General features: G+C 49.8%; 1 protein-coding gene across 1 annotated transcript in view; it reads right to left on the bottom strand.

Annotated features, from left to right (window-relative positions):
* Window positions 1–7,607: 7,607 nt before the first annotated feature.
* LOC140715548 (host cell factor 1-like) overlaps window positions 7,608–16,428 on the bottom strand; it is a 33,280-nt gene continuing 24,459 nt past the window's right edge. The window contains exons 9-11 of the mRNA XM_073027903.1: window positions 15,245–15,542; window positions 14,957–15,020; window positions 7,608–9,027 (exon numbers count right to left, since the gene is read on the bottom strand). Of these exons, the coding sequence (XP_072884004.1) occupies window positions 8,982–9,027; window positions 14,957–15,020; window positions 15,245–15,542 (408 nt within the window). The 3' untranslated portion in view covers window positions 7,608–8,981. The remainder of the gene's footprint in view (window positions 9,028–14,956; window positions 15,021–15,244; window positions 15,543–16,428) is intronic.

Here is a 16,428-nt window from a genome sequence, read left to right as displayed (position 1 = left end):
TTGTGTCAAAGATCACAAAGATCACGCTGCCGACACCGACAAACCATGTCCACAACTGGCGGGTACGTCCTTAGCCCGTGGGAGGAAACCGGAGCACCCAGAGGAAAGCCACGTGGCCAAGGAGAGAGGATTGAAACTCTTTCCAGGCAGCGGCAGGGATTGATCACGGGCCGCTAGCGCTGCAATAAAACATCATGTTATCCACTACACCAGCGTGCTGCCCCAGAATAATCCGAGACACACAGTCGGACTGTGGTGGGAGTCTCCACTTCTGGCAGCTGCTCCAGATTCCAACCCCTTTATCTGTGGGGCAAAATATCCCTCTGATCTCTTCCACCCTTGCCCATTTTTATCGGGGTTCTAAATGATCTTGCGTCCTCACAATTGGCCACACTTCCATCAGGTGTCCTGGGAAACTTCATGCACCTCTGCCAGGTCTCCCCTCAACCTCTTCCACTCCAGGGGAGGGGCAAGTCCACCTTGTTCCATCGCTTCTCAAAACAAAAAAAACTTTGTCTTTCCTTTCAATTAGTCCTGACGAAGGGTCTCAGCCCAAAATGTCAACAGCGCTTCTCCCTATAGATGCTGCCTGGCCTGCTGTGTTCCACCAGCATTTTGTGTGTGTTGCTTTCTGTTTGTCCAATCCTCATTCCCACATGTTGTTACATTGCCTCTTCTACTGCCACAGTGAGGTCACTCTCATCTTGGAGAAGCAACAGCTCGAATTCTCTCTGGATAGTCTTCAAGCTGATGGCATGAACACCGATTTCTCCCACCTCCCTTTATTTCGTCCCCATTTTGGCTCCCCTTTTCTCCTTACCTCCCACCTCCCCCATCCACCTGGTCTCACCTATGACCTGTCATATTGTACTTATTTGGATCTGCCCCCTTCCTTTACAGTCCTGATGACCGTTTATGGTTCTCATAAACGCAACACGCAGCCTCGTGTTGCTGCCTGATGCTCCTTTACGTCTGGCTTAAGTGTTTTTTATATGCTTTACAACTGTGGAGAGTCTGTTCACCATATTGAGTAGGAGGCTGCGGGTAAGTGGGTTTCATGCTGATAAATCCAATTATTAGCATTGGTCTGGTGGGCCGTTTCATGTGTCTATGGATCTCCCACTGACCATGGTTCACCGCCCTCTGGTTAAAGAAATTCCTCCTCAACTCTATTCTAAATGGAGGTTCCTCTGTTCTCAGGTTGTGTCCTCTGGTTCTAGACGCCCCTAATACAGGGTATTGGAAACTCAATCTAGGCCTTTTAATATTCGGTAGGTTTCAATGAAGTTTCTTCTCATTCTTCTGAACCTCAGCGAGTTCAAGCCAGGAGCCATGAAATGCTCCTCATACGTCAATTCTTTTATTCAATGAGTGAGCCTCCTCTGGACTCTCTCCAATGTGTTGGTGTCAAAGCAGAAGTCTCCAGGAGCATGGCGGCAGTGGGGGTAGAGGGGAGACATTGTTTCCATCGCAACTTCCACATTGTAAAGTCATCTCAGAAATCGGCCTGCAGTTCACAAATCCATGCCAAGATTTACCCGTCTTTGGCCCATATTCCATAGAAAACGGCAGCACAGTACATGAAAATTCAGGGAATTTTCTAATAATTAGAGTATAGCTGACTGTATTTTAGAACAAGCTCTTCGGTTCACGATATTATGCCGACCTTTTAACCTACTCACAGATGAATTTATCCTTTCCCTCCCACGTAACTCGCATTTTATTTTCTGTTATCCATCCCAAATGTGTCTGCCCTGCCACTACTCCCGGGACTCACCTATCTGTGTTTAAAACACTACCAGTGACATTCAAGCTACTCTTTCCTCCAATCACCTTAAAATAATATCCCCCTCCTATCAGCTATCAGCTATTTATGCCGTGGGAAAAAAAATCTCTGGTTATCCACTCTATCGTCTTGTATACCTGTTATCAAGTCATTTCTAATCCTCCTCCTCTCCAATCCAGACCTATCCAAGTATCTTTTAAATGGTAATGTACCTGCAGACGCCTCCATGTGTGAAAACTGGTTGTCCCCTCTCACCTTAAACTTATGTCTAGTGCGCAGTTCCTCAGCCCTGGGGAAAAAACTGAAATCTTTCATCCTCTCTCTGCACCTCAAGATTGTAAGCACAAGAGATTCTGCAGATGCTGGAACTCCAGAGCAAGATACGCAAACTGTTGGAAGAACTCAGCAGGTCGGGCAGTGTCTATGGAGAGGAATAACGAGTTGACATTTCGGGCCGAGACTCTTCACCAGGACTTGAAGGGTAGAAGCCCGAATGAGGTGTTGGGAGGGAGGGGGAGTACAAGTTGGAAGGTGATAGGTGGAGAAGGTAAGGGGCTGAAGGAGGAAGAATCTGATAGGAGAGGAGAGTGGACAATGGGAGAAAGAGGAAGAGGGGCAACAGAGGGAGGTGATGAGAAGGGAAGAGGTAAGAGGTGAACCACTGGGAACTGGAAGAGGATTACAGGTAGTTAAAGAAATCTCTGTCAAGTTGGAGGCTACCTAGATGTTTATCTAATGCTTGTATTCCTTAGGATATAGTCAGTCTCCTTTGCACCAAAGAATAAAGTCAGCCTGTTCAGCCACAAACGGGAAAAAGTGCAGATGCTGTAAATCCGAGCAACACACACAAAACACTGGAGGAACTCAGCAGGCCAGTCAGCATCTATGGAAAAAGAGTACAGTTGACATTTTGGTCCAAAACCTTTTCCTAGATGCTGCCTGGCCTGCTGAGTTCCTCTAGCATTTTGTGTGTGTTAGCCTGTTCAACCTCTCCATATAACCCAAATCCCTCCAGTGCTGGCAACATCCTTGTGTGGGGGTGAAGGATCTGAGGGAAGCTGTGGACGTCAGAAGCGTGGCAGCGTTTGCGGGCTGCCCCCAGCACAACCTTAGACTGTGATGGTTGCTGACACGAATGACGCACTTTACTGTATGTTTCCATGTTCAGATATACATGTGATAAATAAAACGAGACGAGCAGAGGGGTAAACGGGAAGACAAGGGAGGGGAGACGGGAGAAGGCATGGAGGGAAGATAGAGGTAGGGAGAGTATAAGGGAGGGAGCTAACAAGGGAGTGGCATGGAGCAAGGTTTGGATAGTACACCTTTTAGGGAATGTGCTGTTCAACATCTTAGCAGACCTCGTGACCTGACCAGTTACTTACCCAGGCTGCTCTGGAAGCCCGTTACACTGGGATCTTGGAGGGAGGGAGGGGGCAGCCAGGATTCAGCTGACCCCATTTGTGGATGAGAACAAGGGAAGGCTGGAGACTTGGTGCTCACTCTCTTGTAGAACCATACAGCCGAAGAACAGGCCTTTCCGCTGAATACAAGGCTGAATTCTATTCAGTCTCTTCTGCCTATATACGATCCTTAACATATCTTCTGGGGAAGGAATGACCTATACAAAAAGGACTGGCTACACCTAAACCCGAGGAAGACCAATATCCTTGTGAGCAGGTTTGCTGGAGTTAGGGAGGGTTTAAGCTAATTTGGCAGGGGGAGGGGCAAATTGGTATACAAGTTGACGCAGTGTGTAGTGAGACTGAGGGCAGGCAGATGATAGGGCAAAACTGGAAAGGGTGATGAATGCTGGACTGAAGGTGTTATATTTGAATACTCTGTATGCGGAATAAGGCATAATGCAGTTAGAGATTGGCAGGTATGACGTTGTGGGCATCGCTGAATCGTGGCTGAAAGGTTATGTTGGGAACTTAACATACAAGGATACGTCTTGTATCTAAAGGCAGGTAGGCAGATGTGGCGGTGCGGCATGGCTTTGTTGGTAAAAAGTAGTCAAATCCTTAAGAGGTGACGTAGAATCAGAAGATGTAAATTCTTGTGTGTAAAGAAACTGCAAAGGTAATAATACACTGATGGAAATTGTATACAGGTCTCCAAATATGTGGGATACAAATTACAGGGGGAGATAGAGACGGCATACAAAAACAGCAATGGGGATTTCAATATACAAGTTGATCCAAAGAGAGGGAATTTGTAGAATGCCTACGAGATGCTTTTTAGTACAGCTCGTGGTTGAGCCCACTGGGAAAAAGGCAATCTAGGGTTGGGTGTTGTGTAATGAACCAGATTTGACCAGGGAGCTTAAGGTAAAGAAACCATTAGGAGACAGTGATCACAATATGATAGAATTCACCCTGCAGTTTGAGAGGGAGAAGATAAAGACAGATATATTAATATTACAGTGGTTCCTTAAGGTTGTTATAGCCGGGGATGGTAATGGAATCAAGCTCCCACTACCTATTAAATGCTCCCAATGGCGTGCGCCTCAAATAGCCTCTGACAACCAAGTCCAGCTCCTGGCCTTCATGCATGGCTTAGCTATTAATCCCAGCGGAACCATTTCTACTGACAGGCGAAGCAGTCAGGGTTTCTGAAGCCTTAAAACCAGTCACTGCAGTTAGATGGTTGGCAGCTCACTTAGCAGGAAACTCTGATCTCAAATCTCCGCTGCCTTGCAGCTATACCCACTCATGGGGAAGGCTTTAGGAGTAAACCCCTAGAGAAAAATCTGGAACTGCAGTCCCTAAGGTAGTTCTACGTTGAATTCAATGCTGACTGGCAACTCCAACGACACTGCTGGTACCAAACTATCAGTCTCTGCCGTTCCTTCGGGTTCATCAGTTGTATGGAGAGAGGGAGCTTGCTACATAGGCAACAGCTTGCTCTCCATGCAGCCTACCCAGGCTTGCGTATCTAGACAACTAGTACGCAATATCCATGGGCAACCCTGACTGACGGAGGCCCTCACCTCGCCTCACAATGGAGTAAAGAGCATTACAGAGGCATGAAAGAGGAGCTAGCCAAAGTTGATTGGAATGGAACACTAGCAGAGATGATGGCAGAACAATGGCTGGAATTTCTGGGGATAATTTGGAAGGCGCGGGATATACATCCCAAAAGTGAAGCAGGACTGACAAGGTAAGTCAAAGAGCATAAAAGCAAAGAAGAGGGAATAACATATAGCAAAAAAAAAGGGGGGAGTTAGACGATTGGGAAGCTTTGAAAAACAAACAGAAGAAAACCAAGATGCTCCACATAACAGCCCATGCACTTTGGTAGAAGGAATAAAAGCAGGCTATTTTCTAAATGGGGAGAAAATTCAAAAATCCAAGATGCAAAAGGGGCCTGGGATTCATACAGGATTCCCAAAGGTTAACTTACAGGTTCAGTCAGTGTTAAGGAAGGAAATGTAATGTCAGCATTCATTTTGAGACGTCTAGAATACAAGACCAAGAATGCAATGCTGAGGCTTTATAAGGCACTGGTCAGACTTGGAAAACTGTGAGCAGTTTTGGGCCCCTAATTTAAGAAGTGCTGGCATTGGAGAGGATCCAGAGGTTGATGAGAATGAAAGGGTTATGTAAGAGGGGCATTTGATGGCTTTGGGTCTGTACTCGCTGGAGTTTAGAATGAGTGGGGATCTCAATGAAACCTGTAAAATATTGACAGAATCAGATTCAGGTTTATTAACCCCTACATATGTTGTGAAAACATGAGTGAATATTTCCTAAAGTGGGGGAAGTTTAGGATCACAGGGCACAGCCTCGGACTAGTGGCACGTTTATTTATAACAGCAATGAGGAATTTCTTTAGCCAGAGGTTAGTGAATCAGTAAAATTGATTGCCACAGGCAGTTGTGGAGACCAAATCATTGAGTATATATAAAGCAGAGCTTGATTGCTTCTTGATTAGTCTGGTTATCAAAGGTTGTGAGAAGGCAGAATCGGGTTGATAGCCTAACTCTTATATCCCTGCATATTCATGTGTTTTTACCAGTTTGTTCAGCCAGCTCCAGCTGACACCTCCCAGCTAAAAGTACTCACCTGCCACTCATTCCAGACTCGTCACCTGCAGCCTATTTAACCCCACTTTGCATCCACAGTCCTTGTTTGCTCATCGAACCAGCCAGCCTCAATGAGTTGCTCTGCCTTCCCTGCAGTTTCTGTCCTCTCTTGCTCTGTGGCTCATTATTTTGTAGTATGTTACTAAAGTTACTGTTCAACGTTGATCAGCTCCATTGCTCTGCTTTTGGGTCAAACCTCCTCTACATTTCGTGGCACCTCAAACACCACCACCCTATCTGCCTCTACCCACCGCCCCTCGCAGCACATTCCCGGCCCTTGCCATGCTGAGTAAATGAACTTGCCCTGCACATCTTTTCAACTTTGCCCCTTCTCACTTTAAATGCACACCCTCTTGTATTTGACAATTCCAGAGCAACGCACATGAAACACTGGAGAAATTCAGCAGGTCGGCCAGCATATGCAGAGAATAAAAGAGTCAGGGTCTCTACCCTGATGGGAAGTCTCCCACAGTATGCAGGTTAGAGGCCCGTCTATGCGTGCGTGGGAAAGGGGTTTGTTCTGCTATTGTTGTTTGCTGTATATTGACAGCCTGTTATTCTGCTGAGCACTGTGGTCATGCTGTTGGCACCGGGATGTGTACCTCTTTGGGTTGCACTGGCTGTTAACACAAACAACACATTTCATTGTGAGCTTCGATGGGCACGTGATTAATAAAAAAAAATCTCACCTTTGCTCTCAAACTTTATAAGCCTCCATCAGAGAGCCTAGATGAGAGTGAACACAGAGAGGATGTTTCTAATAGTGGGAGAGCCTAGGACCAGGGGTCACAGCCTCAGAATACAAGGACGTTCCTGAGGGCAGTGAATCTGTGGAGGCAAGTCACTGGGGATACTTAAAGCAGAGGTTGAAGATTTCTGGAAGAATACAGGAGAATGGGGTGGAGAGGGATAATAAACCAGCCATGAAGGAACAGCCTAATTCCGCTTCCAGATCTTATGGTCTTTTCAGGCCTCCTCTCTTTACTGCACTCTCTCTGTAACACCTCATGATGCATTTGCAATGCACTCTGTAATGATCTGATCTGAGTGAACGGTATGCAAGACAAGCTTTTCACTATACCTCGGTAGTGACGTAATCAACCAGTTTACCAGATTTCATGTTCTTTAGATCGTTGTAACTTTAACCAGCCGGCTTCTCGCTTCACTTGCATTGCTTCGGCACGTCACTGACGGCCACCCATCACCAGCCAGCTCTTGCCCGGCTGCTTTATACCGGCTCCTTCCAGTCTGGTTGAAGGGTCTCAGCACAAAGTGCTGGCTCCACAGATGCTGTTTGACCCTCCGAGTTCTTCCACCACTACGTCATACCACGTTACCAGCAACCACAGTCTCTTGTGCTTCTTGAACCACCCACCCACCCCAGCTCACTGGGATCCACATCCTCGTAGCATTCACCAGACCTACCAGCTCACTCGCTTTTCTCGTTCGAGGAACGTACTTGAAGATGAAGGTAACGAGGCGTTGGGTTTTAGTCACAGGGCAGAGAGATGCCTCCAGGGTCTGCCCCCACCCCCCTCATCAGATGCAGGAAATGATGGGTGGAGGAAAGGGAAAGGGGGCAGGAGGAAGGCCAGTGAGGATGGGGAAGAGGAGGAAGGGGTTAAGGAGATGGCAGATGAGGGTGAGGGGGGGGGGGAGGAGACAGTCGTGGTTTGTTTAATAACGATTTCATCCTCGTCTCCCTCCCCCCAAGAACCACCCACGATCACTGGATTCTATTTCAAATATTGTGTTTTTTTTATATTTAAAAAGAAAGTAAATGTCAACACGTAACTACGGGATACCAACATTATCAGGGGCGCTACAGTTACTGGTGGGGAGCTGCTTCTGAAACCATCATTGAGGCTGGGAAGGAGGAGAGGGAGGGAGACACTGGGGCACTGAATCTTCCAAAAGAAATATTTGCCAAATCAGTACGAAACAGCTGTCCCCAAAACCCGCCCACAGACCCCCCATCCACACCCTCCCCATCACCTTAGTTGGAGCAGTCCCAGTTAGAGAAAGGGAGGGAGAGAGGGACAGATAGAGAGAGGACAGAGAGTGAGAGAGATACAGAGAGGACAGAGACAGATAGAGAGAATGTAGGAAGGAGGCTTGGAGGTGACCAGAGTCCAGTGAACGAGGCGGCTGAATCCTTGAAGGAGCTTCGGACAAACAGACAGAGAGATGCTGTTGAGTGTTTCACAGTTGGTGGGGTTGGGTGGAGAGGATAGGATTGCTGAGCATTCGGCACGGTTTCAGGAGAGAGGTTGGTGGGAGGGAGGGACGATGGGAGGGAAGAATTGCAGAGGCAGAGATGGAGAGAGGGGAATGGAAAGAGTGAGGGTGACTGAGAGACAAAGGGGATGGAAAGAGCAAGAGAGTGAGAGATAGAGGGGGACGTAAAGAGCAAGAGAGTGAGACAGACAGAGACAAAGAACAGACCAATAAACGAGTGGACAGAGAGGAGCAGAAAGGGTGAAGTGCTCTATGTACAGTCTCAGCGCCCTCTGCTCCTCTCCAGACAAGCTCGGTCAGGAGTCCAGTCACCTCATGTCTGGCCGCCCGACGAGGCATGCGCCCGGCCAACAACCTGCAAGTGGTGGGGAGTGGAAGACCTGCAGAGGGTCCTGTTGCCCGTGAGCAAATCCTTGCAATACACCCCACCACAGGATGACACACGCAGCAGAATCTTCGTCCTGGGAACCATCCGTGTAGCAGAGGCTTTTGCCTCTCTGTCTACACCCCCCTCCGACAGCACATCACTGGTAGGTTGGGTGGGGATCCAGATTCCTTCCTTTCGTTTAAAAACAGCAAGCGTTGAGACATCGGTTGGGTCTTGTCCTCTCCTGAAGTCCCATTTGTCGAGTGCAGTCACAATCTGCATTAAATAAGGAGCCGCGGGTCCGAACAGTTCCGGCTGGGAGCCGGGGTGTGCGTGAGGGAGGATGGGTGGGGGGTGCGGCTGATCCCACGCAATGGCCGGGTGTTAACAGACGGGTCCAGGTCCCTCCATTACCGCATCCATTGTCTTGTGTGTGTGTGGGGAGAGGGGGCAGGCAGGAGGGAGGGTCCGGGTGGGGGGCAATGTCAGAGAGATTACAAAAATCACTGGCCGTCCACCTTCGTTTTCTTTGGGACATTGCTGGATTTCCTGCAGAGAAGAGGAGAGAGAGTTAGAAAGGAATAATGAGGGGCTGAGAATGAGAGATGTCACTGTCCTGTGTTGCTTGGCAAAAACAGCTGGCAGTGCTGTGGATTGGCTCAGTGGACTGATATGTTGTGGGAGATTCACTCTGTGTCTGACCCCGGGAGTGTGTGAGTGAGTTTCACTCTGTGTCTGACCCCGGGAGTATGTGAGGGAGTTTCACTCTGTGACTGACCCCGGGAGTGTGTGATGGGACGGTGTGGAGGGAGCTTCACTCTGTGTCTGACCCCGGGAGTGCGTGATGGGACGGTGTGGAGGGAGTTTCACTCTGTGTCTGACCCCGGGAGTGTGTGATGGGACAGTGTGGAGGGAGTGTGTGATGGGACGGTGTGGAGGGAGTTTCACTCTGTGTCTGACCCCGGGAGTGTGTGATGGGACGGTGTGGAGGGAGCTTCACTCTGTGTCTGACCCCGGGAGTGTGTGATGGGACGGTGTGGAGGGAGTTTCACTCTGTGTCTGACCCCGGGAGTGTGTGATGGGGCGGTGTGGAGGGAGTTTCACTCTCTATCTGACCCCGGGAGTGTGTGATGGGACGGTGTGGAGGGAGCTTCACTCTGTGTCTGACCCCGGGAGTGTGTGATGGGACGGTGTGGAGGGAGTTTCACTCTGTGTCTGACCCCGGGAGTGTGTGATGGGGTGGTGTGGAGGGAGTTTCACTATCTATCTGACCCCGGGAGTGTGTGATGGGACGGTGTGGAGGGAGCTTCACTCTGTGTCTGACCCCGGGAGTGTGTGATGGGACGGTGTGGAGGGAGCTTCACTCTATGTCTGACCCCGGGAGTGTGTGATGGGACGGTGTGGAGAGAGTTACACTCTGTGTCTGACCCCGGGAGTGTGTGATGGGGCGGTGTGGAGGGAGTTTCACTCTGTGTCTGACCCCGGGAGTGTGTGATGGGACGGTGTGGAGGGAGTTTCACTCTCTATCTGACGCCGGGAGTGTGTGATGGGACGGTGTGGAGGGAGTTTCACTCTCTATCTGACCCCGGGAGTGTGTGATGGGACGGTGTGGAGGGAGCTTCACTCTGTGTCTGACCCCGGGAGTGTGTGATGGGACGGTGTGGAGGGAGTTTCACTCTGTGACTGACCCCGGGAGTGTGTGATGAGGCGGTGTAGAGGGAGCTTCACTCTGTGTCTGACCCCGGGAGTGTGTGATGGGACGGTGTGGAGAGAGCTTCACTCTGTGTCTGACCCCGGGAGTGTGTGATGGGACGGTGTGGAGGGAGTTTCACTCTGTGTCTGACCCCGGGAGTGTGTGATGGGACGGTGTGGAGGGAGCTTCACTCTGTGTCTGACCCCGGGAGTGTGTGATGGGACGGTGTGGAGGGAGATTCACTCTGTGTCTGACCCCGGGAGTGTGTGACGGGACGGTGTGGAGGGAGTTTCACTCTGTGTCTGACCCTGGGAGTGTGTGACGGGACGGTGTGGAGGGAGTTTCACTCTGTGTCTGACCCCGGGAGTGTGTGATGGGACGGTGTGGAGGGAACTTCATTCTGTGTCTGACCCCGGGAGTGCGTGATGGGACGGTGTGGAGGGAGTTTCACTCTGTGTCTGACCCCGGGAGTGTGTGATGGGACAGTGTGGAGGGAGTGTGTGATGGGACGGTGTGGAGGGAGTTTCACTCTGTGTCTGACCCCGGGAGTGTGTGATGGGACGGTGTGGAGGGAGCTTCACTCTGTGTCTGACCCCGGGAGTGTGTGATGGGACGGTGTGGAGGGAGTTTCACTCTGTGTCTGACCCCGGGAGTGTGTGATGGGGCGGTGTGGAGGGAGTTTCACTCTCTATCTGACCCCGGGAGTGTGTGATGGGACGGTGTGGAGGGAGCTTCACTCTGTGTCTGACCCCGGGAGTGTGTGATGGGACGGTGTGGAGGGAGTTTCACTCTGTGTCTGACCCCGGGAGTGTGTGATGGGGTGGTGTGGAGGGAGTTTCACTATCTATCTGACCCCGGGAGTGTGTGATGGGACGGTGTGGAGGGAGCTTCACTCTGTGTCTGACCCCGGGAGTGTGTGATGGGACGGTGTGGAGGGAGCTTCACTCTATGTCTGACCCCGGGAGTGTGTGATGGGACGGTGTGGAGAGAGTTACACTCTGTGTCTGACCCCGGGAGTGTGTGATGGGGCGGTGTGGAGGGAGTTTCACTCTGTGTCTGACCCCGGGAGTGTGTGATGGGACGGTGTGGAGGGAGTTTCACTCTCTATCTGACGCCGGGAGTGTGTGATGGGACGGTGTGGAGGGAGTTTCACTCTCTATCTGACCCCGGGAGTGTGTGATGGGACGGTGTGGAGGGAGCTTCACTCTGTGTCTGACCCCGGGAGTGTGTGATGGGACGGTGTGGAGGGAGTTTCACTCTGTGACTGACCCCGGGAGTGTGTGATGAGACGGTGTAGAGGGAGCTTCACTCTGTGTCTGACCCCGGGAGTGTGTGATGGGACGGTGTGGAGAGAGCTTCACTCTGTGTCTGACCCCGGGAGTGTGTGATGGGACGGTGTGGAGGGAGTTTCACTCTGTGTCTGACCCCGGGAGTGTGTGATGGGACGGTGTGGAGGGAGCTTCACTCTGTGTCTGAGCCCGGGAGTGTGTGATGGGACGGTGTGGAGGGAGATTCACTCTGTGTCTGACCCCGGGAGTGTGTGATGGGACGGTGTGGAGGGAGATTCACTCTGTGTCTGACCCCGGGAGTGTGTGATGGGACGGTGTGGAGGGAGTTTCACTCTGTGTCTGACCCTGGGAGTGTGTGACGGGACGGTGTGGAGGGAGTTTCACTCTGTGTCTGACCCCGGGAGTGTGTGATGGGACGGTGTGGAGGGAACTTCATTCTGTGTCTGACCCCGGGAATGTGTGATGAGGGAGCTTCACTCTGTGTCTGGTAGGACAGTGTAGAGGGAGCTTCACCCTGTGTCCAACTTGTGTTCCCTTGCCTTGACAGTGTGAAGTTGGAGTATTTCCTACTGCTAAATTTCATTTTAGTAGGAAGATTTAGAAAGTACAAACCAGTCCGAGTAACCTGTACTCAGCCAGGTCTGTAACAACCAGTTCTTTTTCCCCCACAGATGTTACGTTGGGGTTGAATGTTGCCCAGGACAGAAATAGGAAGGGCAGGCCATAAAACCATTAAGACACTGGAGCAGAATTAGGCAATACAGCCCATCAAATCTGCTACACCACCCCATCAATAAATCATTATCCCTCTCAAACCCGTTCTTGTGCCTTCTTCCCATAACCTTTGACATTCTTACTAATCAATAACCTGTCAAAGTTTGGTTTAAATATACCCAGTGACTTGGCATCCACAGCTGTCTGTAGCAATGAATTTCACAGATTCACCAGCCTTCTCATCTCCATTCTAAATGGACATTCTATTCTGAGGCTGTGCTTTCTGGTCCCAGACTCCCCAACTGTAGGAAACAGCCTCTCCATGTCCACTCTAAGCCTTTCAATATTTGATAGGTTTCACCTCTTCTGCACCCTCTCCACTGCCCGCACATCTTTCTTTAGATAAGGAGTCCAAAACTGCTCACAGTAAAGCAGTTAAAGCCTATAAAGTGATTTGGGCCATAGTATCTGTTCCTTATTCTCCATAGATACTGACTCATCCTCAGTTTCACTAACCACCCGTCTACTTCAATTCACTTAGATCCACAAATCCACCTGGCTTGAAGATACTCGGTCAATGGAGGGAGAGAGGGCAGGAGTGAAGATGGGCCTGAACACAATGTTCCAGATGTGGCCTCACAAGGGCTCCATACACTCAGTGACCACTTTATCAGGTACACCTGCTCATTAATACTTACATCTAATCAGCCAATCATGTGGCAGCAACACAATGCTTTAAAGCATGTAGGTATAGTCAAGAGGTTCAGACCAAACATCAGAATGGGGAAGAAATGTGATCTAACTGACTTTGCCTGTGGAATCATTGTTGGTGCCAGACGGGGTGGTTTGAGTATCTAAGAAACTGACAATCTCGAGATTTTCATGCATAACAATCTCTAGAGTTTACAGAGAATGGCGCGATAAACAAACAAAAAAAACCCAGTGAGCGGCAGCTCTGTGGGTGAAAATGCCTTGTTAATGAGAGAGGTCAGAGGAGAATGGCCAGACTGGTTCAAGCTGACAGGAACCTGAATAACCACACATTAAAACGGTGCTGTGTAGAAGAGCATTTGAACACACAGCTCTTCAAACCTTGGATGGGCTACACCAACAGAATACTGTATTCGGCGGTCACTTTATTAGGTGTACCATTTTGAGCTGTATAATAAATCATGTGGTTTAACGGCCTGTCAGGCACCCCAGCAAAGGTTTCCCGCAAGTCTCGAGACACGACAATTACTGGCTGACCCTTTGCCTTCTCTGCCAGAGATCGGTCAACATGATGGCCTTTACGGTACGTTACCAAAGACTTGAGCAAATTTCTACAGCTGTACCATGGAGAGCATTCTAACTGGAAGCATCACCATCTGGTATGGAGGGGCCACTGCACAGGATTGGAAAAAGCTACAGCGCTGGAGACTCAGCCAGCTCCATCACGGGCACTAATCTCCCCACTACTGAGAACCTCTTCAGAAGGCAGTGCCACAAGAAGGTGGCATCCATCACTAACGACCCCCACCACCCTGGACCTCTACCTTAATGCCATTTGGGAGGAGGTATGTGAACCCAAGTACACACATTCAGCATTTTTTAGGAACAGCTTCTTACCCTCCGCTATCAGCTTTTTGAACGGTCCATGAAGCGAACCCACTACCACACACACACCCACCACGTATATCCAGTACTGTGCAAAAGTCTTAGGCACATGTAAACAAATAATTCTGTAAATACTGCAATGTATAACGAGTTTCTAAATAGCAAAAAAAATGACTATAAAAAGGAAGGCTGTCTGGGATTACCTGGAGAGTCAGAAGCAAGACAGCCAAAGTTCACAGAAGAATTGTGGAAAATTCTCCAAGATGCTTTGAACAACCTACCAGCCAATTTTCTTATAAAACTGCACAACAGTGTACCTAAGAAAACTGATGGAGTTTTAATGGGAAAGGGTGGTCATACCAAATATTGATTTTAAATTTTTTTACTGATTAATGCTCTTTATAATTTTTTTTATATTTTGAAACTTTCCATTTTGTTATTTTTGAAAGCATCTTCGCTTTACAGATTTATTTAATTAGAGACACAGTGCGGGATGGGTCCTCCCGACCCAATGGGCCACGCCGCTCAGCACTCACTCAATTTAACCCTAGCCTAAACACAGAGCAATTTACTATGGCAATTAACCTACCAACCAGAAAATCTTTGGACGGTGGGAGGAAATCTGAGCATCCAGAGGAAACCCACATGGTCATGGGAAGAAAGTACAAACTTCATACAGCGGGTGCCAGAACTGAACTCTGACACTCCGAGCTGTAATGGCATCACACCGTTCGCTACGCTACTGTGATGCACATACGCACCCAATCCAGTCATGAACCTCTATCTCTGCTGCTACTTAATGAAAGAGACCAGCCTTTTCATCATGAGAGAGCAATTGAGGCTAAGCCCCAGCTGTGGTGCAGCGCTCCGTCCTCACTGCTCCCTCGGTACAGTACGACCTGGCCCAAGCCTTTGTTGAAACCCCGATCTTTTGATTCTGACGAGATGTGGAGGTAATGAACTTTGGAGGCCGAGACCTTGACCAAAGGTGACCAGTCCCGCACCCTGTTACACATGCCATGAATACAGAGCTGGTGGGGATTGGAGTGGGGGGGTGGTGGGAGATGTTAGAGGGACCCATGTTGGGAGGGACAACAATGACTGCCCACCCAAAGATCTGACCTGTCCTAGGAGGTGGAGGGAGGGGAGAGGAAAGGAGAAGTGGCAGAAGGGTGATGCTGCTTACATTTCTGGTGAGGTGACCGGCCTTTTCACTGATGGCTTCACTGCTGTTCCGTCTTTGTTGATTTCTGGAAGGGTAAAGAGGGGAAAGGATTTAATGAACACTTCAGATCTGAGTGATGGGAAAGGGAGACGAGAGAGAAGGGGGGTGGCGGCGGAGAGCGAAGGGGTGGAGAGAAGGCAAAGACTGGGGGCGGGCAGGAGAGCGAGAGAGATAGATATGGAGATGAAGGAGGGGAAGCTCAGGGCAGAGGAACAAATCGGAGAGAGATGTTCATGGGAGGACAGTCACCTTGGAGCCACCTGACTTGCGTGGCGGGTCCGTAGCCTTTCTCGTTCCTGGCTGCTATCCTGAAGATGATGGCCGGCTTTGTGGTGTAGTCGATGTGGGCATTGGAGAGGTTGGCGGTCTGCACCAGGCACGAGGGGTTGGGGCCACAGTAAACCCTCATGAAGGCTAGCTGGGCGGGGCTGCTGGCCTTCAACTCCAGGGTCTGGCTGCTCTGGATGGCCAAGTAAACGGAGTACTCTATGATCTTGCCCGACGTCATGGAGGGCGGCTCCCAAGTCAAGTGCGCACCATCCGGGCTCTGCACAGTAAGGTGGAGATTGGATTAGTGTCCCACAAGCACAGGATCCTATCCTGCGACCTTTCTGAGTATACACCCTCTCCCACCCCACCCAAACATAACCACCTTCCACATCTGTCTCATAGAACACAGAACACTACAGCACGGGAATGAGAGAGGAATAATAACTCAGCCATGATGGAATGGCAGAGCAGACTCAATGGCACAATTCTGCTTTTATGTCTTGTGCTTTGAGAAGCGTTTAATGGCTCTGGGCCTGAACTCGCTGAGTTTAGAAGAATGAAGAGGGTGTGAGGGAAATCTAGGACCAGAGGGCACAGCCTCAGAACAGAAAGACATCCCTTTAGAACAGAGATGAGATGGAATTTCCTTATCCAGAGGGTGGTGAATCTGTGGAATTCATCGCCACAGACAGCCGAGGAGGGTAAGTGGAAGCTGATAAAGATTAGGGGGAGAAGGCAAGTGAATGACGGGGATAATACATCAGCCTTGATGGAATGGTGGAACAAGCTTGATAGGCCAAACGGCCCAATCCTGCTCCTATTTCATGGATTGCTCTCGTGTAGATACAGGGCCATGGAGGGGAAATGTGGTAGTCTTGTGTGTGTTTTAGTGGATTCCATTCTGTTCCGCCTGAAAAAGGTGAATCTCAAGGTTGTATATGATGTATGTACTTAGGTAATAAATTTGAACTTTGAACTGTGCAGGGTAGTAGTAAGCGTGATCACTTGAGTCTGATGGGTTGTCTATCGTTGGGTCCTCAGCTGGCTGTGCAGGACTATCTGGTGTAGTGTGAGCAAGTGGTTGTGGTTGGGTCTTCATTCACAGCTGCCCTTCATGGGGCACAGTGGAGCTTGCTCATACGTAGCGCAGCTCCCTCTTGAAC

This window comes from Hemitrygon akajei, chromosome 24 (assembly GCF_048418815.1).
Source record: "Hemitrygon akajei chromosome 24, sHemAka1.3, whole genome shotgun sequence".
NCBI lineage: Eukaryota > Metazoa > Chordata > Chondrichthyes > Myliobatiformes > Dasyatidae > Hemitrygon > Hemitrygon akajei.
The sequence above is the reverse complement of the archived record's forward strand: the minus strand, read 5'-3'. Positions and strand labels throughout refer to the sequence as shown.